Source organism: Notamacropus eugenii, chromosome 3 (assembly GCF_028372415.1).
Source record: "Notamacropus eugenii isolate mMacEug1 chromosome 3, mMacEug1.pri_v2, whole genome shotgun sequence".
Classification (NCBI taxonomy): domain Eukaryota; kingdom Metazoa; phylum Chordata; class Mammalia; order Diprotodontia; family Macropodidae; genus Notamacropus; species Notamacropus eugenii.
In genome coordinates, this window is record NC_092874.1 from 341,755,658 (window position 1) to 341,770,109 (window position 14,452).

General features: G+C 35.7%; 1 protein-coding gene across 1 annotated transcript in view; it reads left to right on the top strand.

The window, feature by feature from the left end:
- The window catches only part of HSD17B4 (hydroxysteroid 17-beta dehydrogenase 4), a 132,098-nt gene that overhangs the window by 98,326 nt on the left and 19,320 nt on the right, over positions 1-14,452 (top strand). The window contains exons 17-18 of the mRNA XM_072597144.1: positions 2,050-2,115; positions 13,758-13,827. Of these exons, the coding sequence (XP_072453245.1) occupies positions 2,050-2,115; positions 13,758-13,827 (136 nt within the window). The remainder of the gene's footprint in view (positions 1-2,049; positions 2,116-13,757; positions 13,828-14,452) is intronic.

Genomic DNA, 14,452 nt, shown 5'->3' on the forward strand with positions numbered 1-14,452 from the left:
ATAGGAAAGTTGGGAAGAGGGGAGAGTTTTTAGAACAAGATCATGGGTTATGCTTTAGACAGCCTGAGTTCAAGATGTCTCTAGGACATCCAGTTTGAAATAATTCCTTTTAAGTAAACAGAAATTGGTCTCCCTCTCAGGATCATTTATTGTTAAGAGGGTTCTGCCCTTTGTGGTAGGAAACTACCCCCTAAAACTATGGCCTATTAGGGAATTTTTAATGAGTATTTCTGTTCTGGAAGAAGCTAGGTGGGGACAGGGAAGAGAGTCTTTTCTTCTGCCCTTATACCCATTTAAATAGCCAGAAGGCATCAGCTATATAACTATGTTATTGCAAGGGATTGTGCAGCTGGAGATCCTGTCTAATGGTTGTTGGGAAATCTGCTCCCTCATGAGGGAATTCGTTCTACTTTTTGACTGCTCTAATTGTTAGAAAGTTCAGTTAGAATGCTAATGTTAGGTAACAGCTTCAGGGTACATCAAAGTCTAGACAGGCTAGAATGGATGCCAGACTTGTCAGGTCTGTTTGCTAAACTGGTCAGTCTTAGTAGTAAATATATCATGTGCTCTACTCCCAGTTATTTGCATTGAGGATTACATTTGCTGTTTTGGTTTCTCCCCACCTACTTTGCCTCAGACGGAAATTCCTCGTGTTTGTTGTTATTGAACTCCTTCCTTTGCCCCAATGCACTTCTTAGTTTGACCTCTTTTCTGCCTTCATCTTTGACTTTTCTTACTTAACTCCTACCCAGCAGCAAAAGATGTTGTTGCATGTCCAGAGGCATCTATGTGGATCCAGGTCTTCCGGAATCAGCAGGGCAGGGGCAGGTATTGAATTTGGGTCCTAACTGTGCCACTTCCTATCTGTGTGTGACTTTGACAGAGCTACTTAATTTTCCTGGCTCTCAGTTTCCCCAGTTATAAAATTAAGAGAATATATTTGGTGACCGCTAAGCTTCCTTGTAATTTTAGACCTGTGATCATTTGGTTCCAAGACCTCTGCTTTTTCTCCTCCATATTTCCATGGTATATTCTGAACTTGTAAAGGGTCATAGTTGGGGCAAATGAGCAGAAATACGTCATTTACCAGATTAGCAACAACAAAGCCCTGGAAAGGACAGAGACAGAGAGGTTTGTCTGTACATTGGGAGATTGAAATGAGCAAAAGCAGCCGTTTGAGGCCAGGTAAAGATCAGGAAAAGCTAGATACTGAATAGAAGAAGGAAAAGGTTGTCTGAGGTGAAAATGTCTTACAATTCTGACTGCTCAGTGAGCTAAGCTCCCTTAGGATTTTAGGGCTGGCTCTCTATCTTCTCCCTCGCCACCCCAACTCCCCTGGGGAGATAGACCTGTGGACAGTTACTTCCTACCTCCACTCCTCCTGAACTGAAAGCTGTTGTGCTGAATAGTGGAAAACACTTTTATCTTTAGCTAACGAACCACAATACTTGTAGCTCGTGTCCACCTCAGACAATATTAAGCCATTATATATGTGTGTATGCGCATCTTTTGTGACTTGTGATTTCTTTGTTATAGAGAGTTCTTGATGAGGAAACTTTCTCTTCCACTTACAGTAAGAATTTACAGTCTCAGAGAGGTGCCTGAAGGCACTGGGTTCAGTAGCTTGCTCAGTCACACAGCTACTAAACTTCGAAGGTGCGATTAAAACTCAAATCTCTTGATTTCTAGCCCAGTACAGTATGCTGTTCCTGCCTTATATTGTTGTGAAGAACGTATTTTTACATTATTAAAGTGATATGTAGATGTGTTTTTATTGTTTAAAATATTTTTTGCCCAGAGTTTATGATGTTGAAACTCTTATCATAGAAACAGATTTTTATTCTACAGGTTACAGTTGTAGAGAATTGCCAGAGGTGTTGTGAGAGGTTAAGTGATTTTTTTAACTAGGACCCATCAGAATTAGAAATTGAACCCATATTTTCCTGACTCCAAATCCAGTTTTCTATCCATTATACTGCGTTGCCTCTATGTTTTTTGACATAGTAAGTATTTAAGAATTTATAAAATTTTGGTGATTTTTTTTTTCAGGTAACTGTGCCACCACCAAAGAGACCACCTGATGTGGTGCTTGAAGATACCACATCACTCAATCAGGTAAGATTTCATTTTGAGGATATGAAAATGTTTATGGTTTGTTTCAACAGAAGCTTCTTGCTGAGTTTTTTCACTTTTTTCCCTTCTCCAACATCTATAATGCTATAATGTTGTACTCTTTAGTGGACCTTTTCCACATTTCTTCAATTAGAATTTCAAATGAGAAAACCAGTAGCTATTAGCTTGGCTGCCTGCTCTAGCCAACATTTTCTCCTTGCCTTTCTCCTGTCACGCTTTTTGGTAGACATGAACATTTCAATGTACGAAGAAAAACAAAAGAGGGTTATTATATAAAATGGTGAGCTTATGTTATGTGCAATTTTTTAAAAGAGATGCTTTGAAAGAAAAATCAAGAGGTCTAAGTCACTACAGGTGATGAAAATGAGGCAGATAGGTTAAATGACTTGCCCCGGGTCCCACAGCTAGTAAGTGTCTGAGGCCAAATTTAAGCTTAGGTCTTCCTAACTTATTAATTTGAAAGAAATAAAGATAATCAAAATATCCACATAGTTGTATGTAAAATGATAAACATTATAAAATTATAAGTTATGACTTATAAGTGACCTGAAAATATGAATGATAAATTTTGTTGGTGGAATATATCAGTTTATAGGTTGTCTCTAACACAGTGATTAGAATACTGGGTTTGAAGTCAGGAAGACTTGAATTTAATTCCTGCCTTTGATGTTTACTAGCTATGGGACCGCTCAACCTTTCTCAGTCTGTTTCCTCATCTGTAAAATGAGCACTAAAAATATCCATCTGACAGGATTGTTATGAGGATTGTAAAACTTTTTGCAAATCCTAAAACACTATGCAAATGCTAGTTATTATTATTGTTGTTATTATAATTTATTATTAAATTAAAATCCATCCAATTGTCAAGAAATCAAGAAATTAAAAAATTAGGATACTAAAAAGTAAGGTACCTTGTATATTTTCTACAAACATTTTTCAGGAAGTGGTTCCTAGCATAGCAATATGTGTAGCTGTCTTCTGGACTGAACATGAGCTCATTGAGAATAGGGATTATAATTTAATTGTTTGTGCTCCTCAGTGTCTCAGTGCCTGTCCCAAAGGAGACACATAATAATAAATAATTATCAATTGATTAATTAAACTGTTCTTACTGAGTAAACAGTAAGTAAACAGTATTGTTTCCACAAACACATACTTGTCTCTATGAAATGAGGCTTTTGACAGAATATTTTAAAGTTCTGAAAACATGGTTTTATTTGAATAAGCAATGAATCAGTTTCACAAATGTCAGATATTTTTATTATTAATAGAGCTCTTTTTTTTCTACCAGAGCTGTGATTTTATTGGTATAGGAAACTCTTCATCAGCAGACAGCCTCTACAGAGACAGTTTGGTACTTGTTTGTAATTTACAATCAGAGAGTGGCCAGGACCGGCACTGTGTTCAGTGACTTGCCTTTTATGTGTGAGAGGTGGCAATAGAATCTAGGTCTTCCTGAGCCTCAGGACAGCCCTCTCCACTTGCCAGGGCCACCTCTCAGAGTCTCTCCATTGCTAGATAAGTCTTTTCCTTCCAGGTGTCAGTTGTTTCAGATCAATAAATTAAAAAAATTTGGCCAAAGTTTTTAATATGGAGATATTATTTACTACCTGTGAACTCGTTTTCATACTGTCCTTCATAGTACTGTCCATGTTCTCATGTTCTTCTTAGAGATCATTTAGTCTAGCCCTGTCATTTTGTAGATCATGAAGCTGAGGCCTGAAAAGTCAAGTAAGATTTGTCAAGTTACAAAGGTAGTAAATAACAGTAGGGATTCATACCTAGTTTTTCTGATTCAAAATCTAGTTTTCTTTGTTATATATCATACTTCATTCCCTTGTCACTTTTCAGATTAGTAAGAGTTATTGAACCCTCCAGGAAACCAGCCTTAGACATCAAAATGGTCCCTGGTAAAACTGTGAAATTGTCCGAGTTCAGTGCTCTCTTTGCTGTCTTTTTGATATTAGTCGTATCTTTTTCTTAAATTTCCCCTCTTATGTTTAGGAACCTACTGCTTCATATTGCCCAGAACTTTCCACTGCAGAGATCTTGCATTCCCTCTCCATCTCTGTTTCTGTCCTCTGTCCCATTATGTTAAGACCTCGTCATGCTCTGCTCTTTGTGAATCCAATAAACTGATATTCTATAAACTATTAACGACTGACAAAAGCTTAATGTAATACCTTTCCCAGGTCACATATTTGCATTTTAATAGGGACCTTGTGGAAGCAATATAGTAGCTCAAAGAAATGGCTCCAGTCTTAATTTCAGGCACTGTGGCAGATCTGTAGAGGAAATATTTTCAGATGGAAGGTCCTTTTCCCATCCTGTAAAACATGTCACAGGGTTTGGAACTTTGGGCTCTAGTTACTCATTTTCCTGTAATGTTTTTTTCCTACACAATGATGAAGTTACAACTATAAATGGCAAGTTAGCAATAGGTAGATCTTGGAATGAGCTTTTTATCCCTCTGTATCCTTTGGTTAGATTCTATACATGATTGTGTTTTTAAGTGTTTATAGTAACTGCTTACCCAAACAAAAGTAAATATGAGTTTCTGTAGTTGAAATACATTTGTCCTGAGCTTTTACTTCTGAGTTTTATTTTTGTAAAATGTAGAGGTAACAAACTTCACGTAACTATGCAAGCATGACCTTTATGGAAAGAGGCAAAGAGTGAGCAATTCGGCAGCACTGATAATCTGTTTAATTGTTCTGAACCAGAGCTTAATTACTAAGGATCGGAAAGCAGTAAAAATCATATACAGGGAAAAAAGAGGTAAAATGCAAGTGTTGCTTGTCTCTTTCCATCTTGAGAGGTAAAAATTATATTTCACTGCCTGGAAACACATATTTTTACTCCTGCTTCAAAATAGCAACATACTCCATTTCTTGAGTCTGGTCATTCTCTGGTCATTCTCCCATGCCTGCAACTTGAGGTAGGAGGGAATGGTAGTTTGCTCTGACAATTGATTTCCTTGGCTTCCTATAACTCCCAATTAAAATCCCATCTTCTACAGGAAGCCTTCCTCAACCCCTCTTAATTCCAGTACCTTCCAATTATCTGTTATTATTTCCAATTATTCTATATATATAACTTGCTTTGTATGTATTTATTTACCATGATGTCTCGCCCGTTAAATTGTAAGCTCCTGCAGAGCAGGGGACTGTCTTTTGCCTCTTTGTGTATTCTTAGCGCTTAGTATAATGCTTAGTATTAAGAGGTACTTAATAAATGTTTATTGATTTGTTGAGAGGATAGGAACAGTCTTGGAAGCTACATATAATTTGACTTTGATATGAATGATTGTTTCTTTACTGAGACAGTGCAGTGTTGCTATTAGCAAATTTATAAATGCTCACAACCTACTAAAGCCACAAAGGAAGACCTTGCAGAAGAAAGAAGCAGAGCCATTTTGAGAGTCTGGAAGATTCTTTTTTAATGCATGCAGACGATTGATTTATCATGCAGAGAACACAACTCTTAACTGCTTCTTAGATTATGTAGTGAGTGAGTACCTAATAATAGCAAATGACTCTGGAAGTTCATTACCTTTTGTGGTGCTACTTCTGATATGTGTCAATTTTACATTTTCAGGATTTAGCCCTGCTGACAGTTAAAAATACAATTTCCTGAGCGAAGACGAGTAAGGATGATAACAGATCCCATGATAAAGACAATTCTACATTATTCCACTAACCATTTCTTAAGCTCTTTGATCCAGTTCCTTTTGTCATCCGTCACTATGACTTAGGGCTTTCTTTAGGTACATATATTTATTCTTTTTGTTCAAAAGCCCCATGGGTCTATTTTTAAACATTAATTTTATTAGGATGCTGAATAGAAGAAATATTTTCCAACCAATTTTAATCTACCTTTACATTTAGAAACTATTAAGGAAACCTCAGTAGACATGTATCCTTAGGTTATAATGAAATAAATGTATACATTATTATGTAGGTAGAAATGGGCTAAATGGTTTCCAGGTTTATAATTTCACACATACTAGTGGACAGAGTATATTTGATTGAATTTATTTGGCATGTTTCCTTTCATAGGCTAAGTGACAGAATTTGAAAGGGACTTCTAGTTCCAAGTCTTATCTTAACAGCATTTGATGATGGGACCCCCAGAAGTAATATTTACACTGCATCCAGCATTGCGTTAGCATGGGAAGGGGAAAAAAATAAAAGAAGTACAAAAAATGGTCACTGTCCTGGAAGAGCTAACAGTTTTATTGGGGAGATTGATTCCTTTTTTGGCAAGAAGGAACTGGTTTGTTTTTTATCTTTTTAAGTTTCCTTTTTATTATTATGAACTTGACAAGACATCAGCAAACAACCTTTCAGTATACAAAGAACAGAAAAAAAGGACTGTATGAAGTCAGATCTCTATTTTTGTACATCTTGGTTTAAAAAAATAGATTTCAAATTTAACATGCTTGTTTCAGTACTGTCCTACTTGCCTGTATCCCTTTCTGAATAGTTTTCTGCTGTCTTCTGTGTATTTTTATTGTTTATTGATGCTTTTTTCTTGTTTCTTGCTTTAAAAATCATTGTCCTACCATCCAACTCCCCCTTCAAAAATATAAAAATAAAAACAATTTCTTTATTATAACAGATAAGTATACTCAAGCAAAACAAGTATACACATTAATAATGTCAGAAAATATATGTATCATTCTTTACTTCTAGTCTATTAACTGTTTCAGGAGGTGGGGAACATTTCTTCATAATCAGTCTTCTGAAGTCATGTTGTGATTGCAACGATCCAAGTTTTTAAGTCTTTCAACATTATTTTCCTTTGTACTTATCATATAAATTGTTCTCCTGGTTCTACTTACTTCACTCTATGTTAATTAATGTAAGTCCTGCTCGGTTTCTCTGAATCTGTTTCTTTAGTCATGTCTTATGGTGCAATAATATTTTATTACATACGTAGCGTAATCTGATTAGCCTTTCAGCAATTAATGGACATTCACATGTTTTCAGTTCTTTGATTCACTAACGTGTGCTGTTACAAATATTCTTGTGTGTGTGTGTACTTGCTTCACTTTGCATCAGATGATATAAATCTTTGCATGTTCTTTTGGAACAGCCTATGTTGTTTCTTATATTTTGGTACTGTTTTGTGTACTACAGTTTGGTTATCCATTTCCCAATAGATAAGCATCTATTTTCTTTCTAGTTCTTTGATACCACAGAAAGTATTGCTACAAATATTTTGATATATATAAAGCTTTTCTTTATAAAGCTTTTTTTTTCATTGACCTCCTTGGGCTATATGCCTAGTAGTGGAATCTCTAGGTCAAAGAGGATAGACACTTTAGTCAATTTATTTGCATAATTCCATAATTTTTCAGAGTATTTGTATAATTCATAGCTAAGCCAACAGAGTGTTAGTGTGCCTGTCTTTCTACAATTGCCCCAACATAGACTATTCCCATCTTTTTTCATCTTTGTCAATTTGCTGGGTATAAGGTAAAACCTTAGGGTTATTTTAATTTGCATTTCTTTTATTAGTGTTTTAGAGCCTCTTTTTGTATAATTGTTAATAGTTTGCAGTTTTTTTTTCCTTTGTAATTTCCTCTGTTTCATGCTGGGTTAAGAATATCTCTCCTATCTGTTCATGTGAAAGGTGTATGATCTGCTTCTTTTCCCAGTTTTTAAATGGTGTGATCTTTGATATTCAGACCATATATCCATTTTAAATTGATTATAGAAGTTTATTTATTTCATGTCTTCTCTTTTCTTCCATGTTTTAACTTTAATATTCCTTATGCTTTTATGAAATCATTGAGTTGAGTTGTTTCTTTTGTCTTAAGGAGCCCTCTACTTGGCTGACTTTTTTTAACTTCTGTTTTATTCTATTCTCATTTCAGTTTTTTCCTCTTGAACTCTAACTTTATATATAATTCTTTTTTTTTAATCTCTTTATTTCTCCCAGCTACTCCTATAATCCTTATGGCCAATCCATGTTTTTGCCCTCTGAAGCACTGCCTGTACTTGTTTTGGGGTACTCTTTCTGGTTTGCCTGTTAGGCTTTTCTTACTCCAAAGTATTTCTTCATTGTGTATGGTGTTTTTTCCCCTTTTTACTCATATTTTCATCTGCAGTTCTTTATGGGGATTTTGTGCTTGGGCCTGATCCTTATGGTACTCTTGGAGAGATTGGTTAAGTCTTGCTTTGTTTTCTCCCACTTTTAGTCTGAATACTTTGGGTATCTAGATGGGGTGGCTACTATTAGGCCCCACCCTCTTCCTTCAATCCCTGGCTTCTAGTTCACTCTCCTGATGGCTCACTGCTTTTTCTCATTTCCTTCTACTAGCATGATCTTCAGTTATCTATTTGTTACATGACCCTGAGAGACTCCAATGAAATCTCTTATATTATACTCCTGTTCTCAAACTCCCAGCACAGCACCACATCTCTGTCCCTCAAAGTAGATTGGGTTGACCCTTCCCCTGTTCTCAGGGAAATGTACAGCCATGCCCTCTCTGTCCCTGTACGGTGACCAGTGAACGTATGGTTCATTCTAGGTCTTCTATTCTGGCAGACTGGACCTAAGATCTGTTCCTTCCCGTGGTTGGCCTCTCTTCTGAGTACTTCTGGCTGTCATTTTGTGTAGTTCTGGATTTGATAAGGGAGATTCCTTCTGTTTATTTTTTTATTTTCTTAATCATTGGCCTTTCTTGTGCTATTTTCAGGTGATTGCTATAGTTTACATGAGAGAATCAGGCTTCTTCTCTGTAGCAGAACTTCATTATATTAACCTAAAGTTAGGGTTTTCTTCTTTAGACATTTCCCCCCCAAGCTGGTTCCTCCTGCCTAAATGTCAGGGGCAGATTAGACTAATAACTTTACCTTGGGCTATTTTAAAACCCCTTGACCTTCTCTTCTTGTCCTCAGTACTTTCTCCACTATTTTTCTCCTATCTACTCTTTTCCAAATTAACTGACTTCTTTCTTTACTTATTCTCTCCTTAAAACCTTCCAGTGTTCAAAATTATACTTTCAGTAGCATTATAGGCTTTGGAGAAGAAAGCAACCTAACATCCCTAACTCCGCAAAGGGGCGATGCCCTTTTCCTCATATGAAACTTTAAACATAGTTGAACAAAACAAGCCAATCTAATTATTTAAACAAAAGCACACAGTGATTTCCTCACACATAAAATGTCATGTTGAAGTACAGTTTTTTTTTTCTCTGTATTGGAAATATGAGGGAGGAAATATTTGGCCTTTTCCCCAGTGAACTTTCTGAATCCAGAACTGGAGAAAGAAATGAGGAGAAAATATGGCTTGGACTTTCTGAAATCTAGAAGAATTACTGAGAACTCTTCATCCTTATTCATTGGAGGGGAAAAATGTGATCGTTGACTTCAGTCTAATGTAACCAATCTAATGAATTGTTTCCCCCTCAATTTTTTCTTAAAAACCTTTGATAACTTAAAGAAGCAATATCATTGTATAGAAGTAGTTATAAAGAATGATGCTAATATGTAATTAAAGAAAATATATTTACTTTTATGTGTAGAAAGCCTGTGCAGTGAAATAACAATACCAATGCAAAAACTGTGACAGTTACATAGAATATTCTCAGACATGAAATCAAAACATGATGGTGGCAAGAGCACTAGTTTTGACATTAGAGAAATTAGGCTCGAATCCAGGCTTTGTTACTAATTGCATGACCTTAAACAAACTCACTTCACTTTTCTGAGAAGCCTTATTTTTCCTCATCTATAAGATGAAGGAATTGGACTAGATATCTAAAATTACTCCCTTGTCCAAGTCCTAGAAATTTGTCCTAATTCTGTACCTTTAAAATTGTAAAATAATAATAAAATGTTTTTCAAAGTAGGGCTATTGAGATACAATGAGATAAACAGGCATAGTGGAGAAAATCATTTTTAAAATACCATTTTAGACTTTTTCAGAAAATTACTACTTAAAAATTACTTAATATTAAAATTTGGCGGGTAGTATTTTTATATTGTTCTTTGAGAAAAAAAGTAATACATGTACTTCAGACATTCAGTACTTTCAAAGTATTAAAAATTGATGGCCCCCACCCTCCTTCTTCCCATCAGTCCCCCCTACCTTCTGCTGTTACTTTATTCACTAAAAGAACACAGGCATCTGATTCTGTAATAGAAACTGCATTCTCCCTAGAACTTAGATTCCCACACTTACCAAACAAAATAATTCAAATGGGAAGTATAGAAAAATTTTGGAGGGTCACTCTGATTTTATTAGTGATTTTTTGGAGGGTTTATTCTACATCCTTAGTGAGTAAGATAGCACTTCTTTTCATGACAGAGCAAGAATTTTTAGGACTATCCTAAACCCATTTTATAGCATGTAATAGTTAGCATTATGTGTTGATTTTCAAATCCTTTCATTCCATAATCATTCTGTAGATCTTTGTGATCCTACAAACTCCATGTTAAACCATTATTTGGAAGAAAAAGTTGGAAGAATTTCCATGCTATCAAGAAGGGAACCAGAAAAATCTTTATTTTGTTTTGTCCTGAAGCTCAGAAATTCTAACAGATAGATAAGGGTGCAAGAGCTAAGGAATGTGGAGCTCTGGGTATGGAGCAGAAGGAGGGGAAAGTGGGCTGTATTAAGGAGGCGTCTAGTATGCTCTTTGGAGTTCCACAGTTCTGGCCTTCACATGCCTCTAGAAGACATCTTGGTGTGAGTTTTGGCTTCTATACATGGAGTACTGGATAAAGAAATAGTTTATTTTCTGTTACGTAACGTGAGTTGAGTTGAATCAGCTTTGAGTCTCTTCTTCATCACTTACCTTTTCCCATCCTGTCACCAGCCATTTCCAGCTTCTGGTTAGTGTTCTGTCCTTCTTTTGCCTCTCATCATCTGATGCATGTAGTGTTGCCATGTCGACCAGCTAGGTGACACAGTGGATGAAGAGCCAGGTCTAGAATCAGGAAGACTTATTTTCCTGAGTTCCAGTCTGGCTTTAGACACTTACTAGACTTTGGGCAAGTTATTTAACAGTGTTTGCCTCCATTTCCTCATCTGTAAAATGAACTGGAGAAAGAAATGGCAAACCACTCTAAAATCTTTGCCAAGAAAACTCCAAATGGGGTCATGAAGAGTCAGACATGACAGAAAGATGACTGGACAACAATTGCAGTACCCTTCTAATGTTTTTCTTTACTAATCCATTTTGCACCTCATTCCCAAATAATCTTCTTAAAATAGTGCTTTACATATCACCATACACATGGTAGATGCTTAATAATGTTAATTTTAATTTAATTTAATTAATAATTTAAAAAATTAATTGATCATGCCACTCCCTTGATTGAAAATTTTGAATGGTATTAAAAAGAATAGTTCAGACTCCTACATTTAAGGCTCTGTAATCGATCCCAACTCTTCTTTTACACAAACCCTCTACTCTGGCATAGTTATCTAGCCTACCTTTCCTCCTACCCCTTCCACTCCCCCGCAAGCTTATGTTTTTCCTATCTTTATACTTTCGGACATGATGGCCCATCCCTGGAATTCCTTCCCTATTATCTAAATCTTCCCAGCTCAAACCCTGATTCCTAAGTAGAGTCCTCCTTGACTATTATAGCTTGAAGTGATTTTTATGATTTTTCCCATAGTTCATTGGTCTTTTACCATTATTCCTTAAAAAGAGGGCTAGGATCAATCTTATACTTCTCTTATATCCCCATAACACCCAAATCAGTGCTTTATATGTAGTATATATGTTTGTTATATTTGAAAAACCCGAAAAAGAAAAAAAATTGTCATGAGTAGTAATGGTAATAACTTATAGAAATCACCCTAGTCAGATAGCCTATTGAAATGAGAAAAAAATCCTCAAGCACCAAAAGGTGTTTTTTTTTTAAATTGTAGAAAAGTTCAATTACTGTTCCTCCACTTAACAGGAAAGAGAAATCAATAGTTAGATGTGACCAGGAGAGTTAGAAATGCTGAATTAACTACTTTATTTCAATGCTTCACCTCCTTCCTGCCCCCGCAAAAGCTGGTAGTTATGGAAAGCCTAATGGAGTAATTAAAGAGGAGGAAAAGAAGTTTTGAGGCAGAACAAAGAAATAACAAGTGAATGTACAGGTATAGTGCGAAAATTACCTGTTTCCCATGAATTTCAGTTTTAAAAGCCAAAATTGTGCTACTCCTTTAGTTACAACCAGTTTATGACTAACCAAGCAGCAATTTTAAATCAAAAGAACGTACTCACCTTACTTTCACCTCATAGAAACTTTAGCTTTCTTCAAAGATCTAGCCAAGGCCATTTTTTTACAATAAGGAAGTCTCTTCTGATTCTCCTCCCTCATCTTCCACCCCAAGCAACTAGTGCCCTTCTCTAGGGAATTACTCTGGATACATTTTGTATCTGATTTTCTAAGTGCGTGTTGTTCCCCCAATGTAACGTGAGATCTCTAGGAGCAGGCACTGTTTTGTTTTTGCCTTTGTATCTCAGCACCTAGCAGATAATAGTAACTATTGCTTATTGAAATGTGCTGAAAGTAAGTATATGTCGCAGTTGCTGGAGCTCTTCATTTTGGAGTCGGGAAAACCTGAGTTCAAATTTTGCCTCAGGCGTATACTAGTTGTATGACCCTGGGCAAGTGCACCTACCCTCTTTCAACCTCGGTTTCCTCTTTTGTAAAATGAGGGATTTGTACTCAATGGCTTTTAAGGGCCTCTATGAGTCATTGACTTGTCTCATATTGTCCAGCCAATGTTCTTTCCCAGCCGTAATCCATGTGTTCTTGACTCTAATATGCTGGAGTAAATACTTTTTGGAATGTGAAAAGAGAACTAGATGCAGCTTACATTTATATAAAGGCATTAGATTTTTAAAGTGCTTTACATGTATTATCTCATTTAGTTTTCATGGCCACCTTATGAGGTAGTTAGTACAAGTATTATTCCTTTATACAGCTGGGGAAACTGAGGTTCAGTGCGGGCATCTAATTCACCCAGAGTCACATGATTACTAGGTGGCAGAGAAGATTTCAATTCAAGGGCTGTAAGTCCAATTTTCTTTCCTTGTGAGTAAACAGAAAGCATAGTCTTAATAAAAACAAAGAATGAGAAAGAAAGTATTGTAAATAAGGGATGTTGAACTCTTGGGCTCTCAGTTTCCTTATTTTGCAGGACCAGTCAGCACACAATGTCTCCTGACATAAGAAAATCAGTGTTTATAAAGAGCAGTCTGCACATCTTTATGGAAGGATTGATTTATAGTATTGCTTTAAACAAGTCAGTAAGTCTTCTTCAGATTACCACCAACATTTAAAATGGGATGAATTGATGAAGACCTATTTGAGTTTCTCCTTGAAAGCAAAGTCATGTACCTAGACCATATGTAGTTCTTGCTGCTTTTCCCTGTCTTTTAAAAAACTATTTCTTTGGTTTAGCCAGACTCAGTGGCGCTATAACAATCATTTAACTTATATTTAAATTTTAGTCTAGAAACTTTAGTTTTAGTATTATGATGTATTTCTTAAACTATTCAGCTGTATTTTCTGCTCCTTTTTGATCTTATTTGTTGAAATGCCCATTTCTTTTAAGAAAATATAAACTACTAGTTCATTTTTATATTTCTTTTTCCACAGGCTGTCTTATATCGTCTCAGTGGAGATTGGAATCCTTTACACATTGATCCCAGCTTTGCCAGTCTTGGGGGTAAGTTTCTGTTTAATTTTACTTACATATATATATATATATATATATATATATATATATATATATATATATATATATATATATATATGTATATATATAATATACACACACACACACACACACACACACATATATAAACTAATTCAGAAAAAATGGCGTATTTTAAAAGTTACTTGTGATTTAAAGTTTGAGTCATATTTTAAAGATAAGCCTCTCTGGTCTACATTTATACAAAGGATATGGAAAACATTTTTTAAAGTGAAAAATGATAGTAGATGTTTTTCAAGTGAAAGCCTTGCAGAAGAAATAGATGATGACATGTCATTTGGGACATTTATTGTACTCGGCTATGCCCTTACATATAGAAAATGCTAATAAGTATTTGTTCACTTTGATTTTAGTGCTTGTGATTTACAAGGCTCTATGAGAAGTTATAGGGATAGAAATGATGCACCTAGGCAGTCTGGACTGGATCCCTACTCAAAACTTTTCCATCTTGATAGGACTTTCCATAGCTTACAATCTAGTAGCCTACACCCTTAAGTACTTGGGATTGCCTCTATGCCATCTGTGGTAATGTATCACAGTTGGATTTCAACAGAGGACCAAGATCATGATCCCCTCT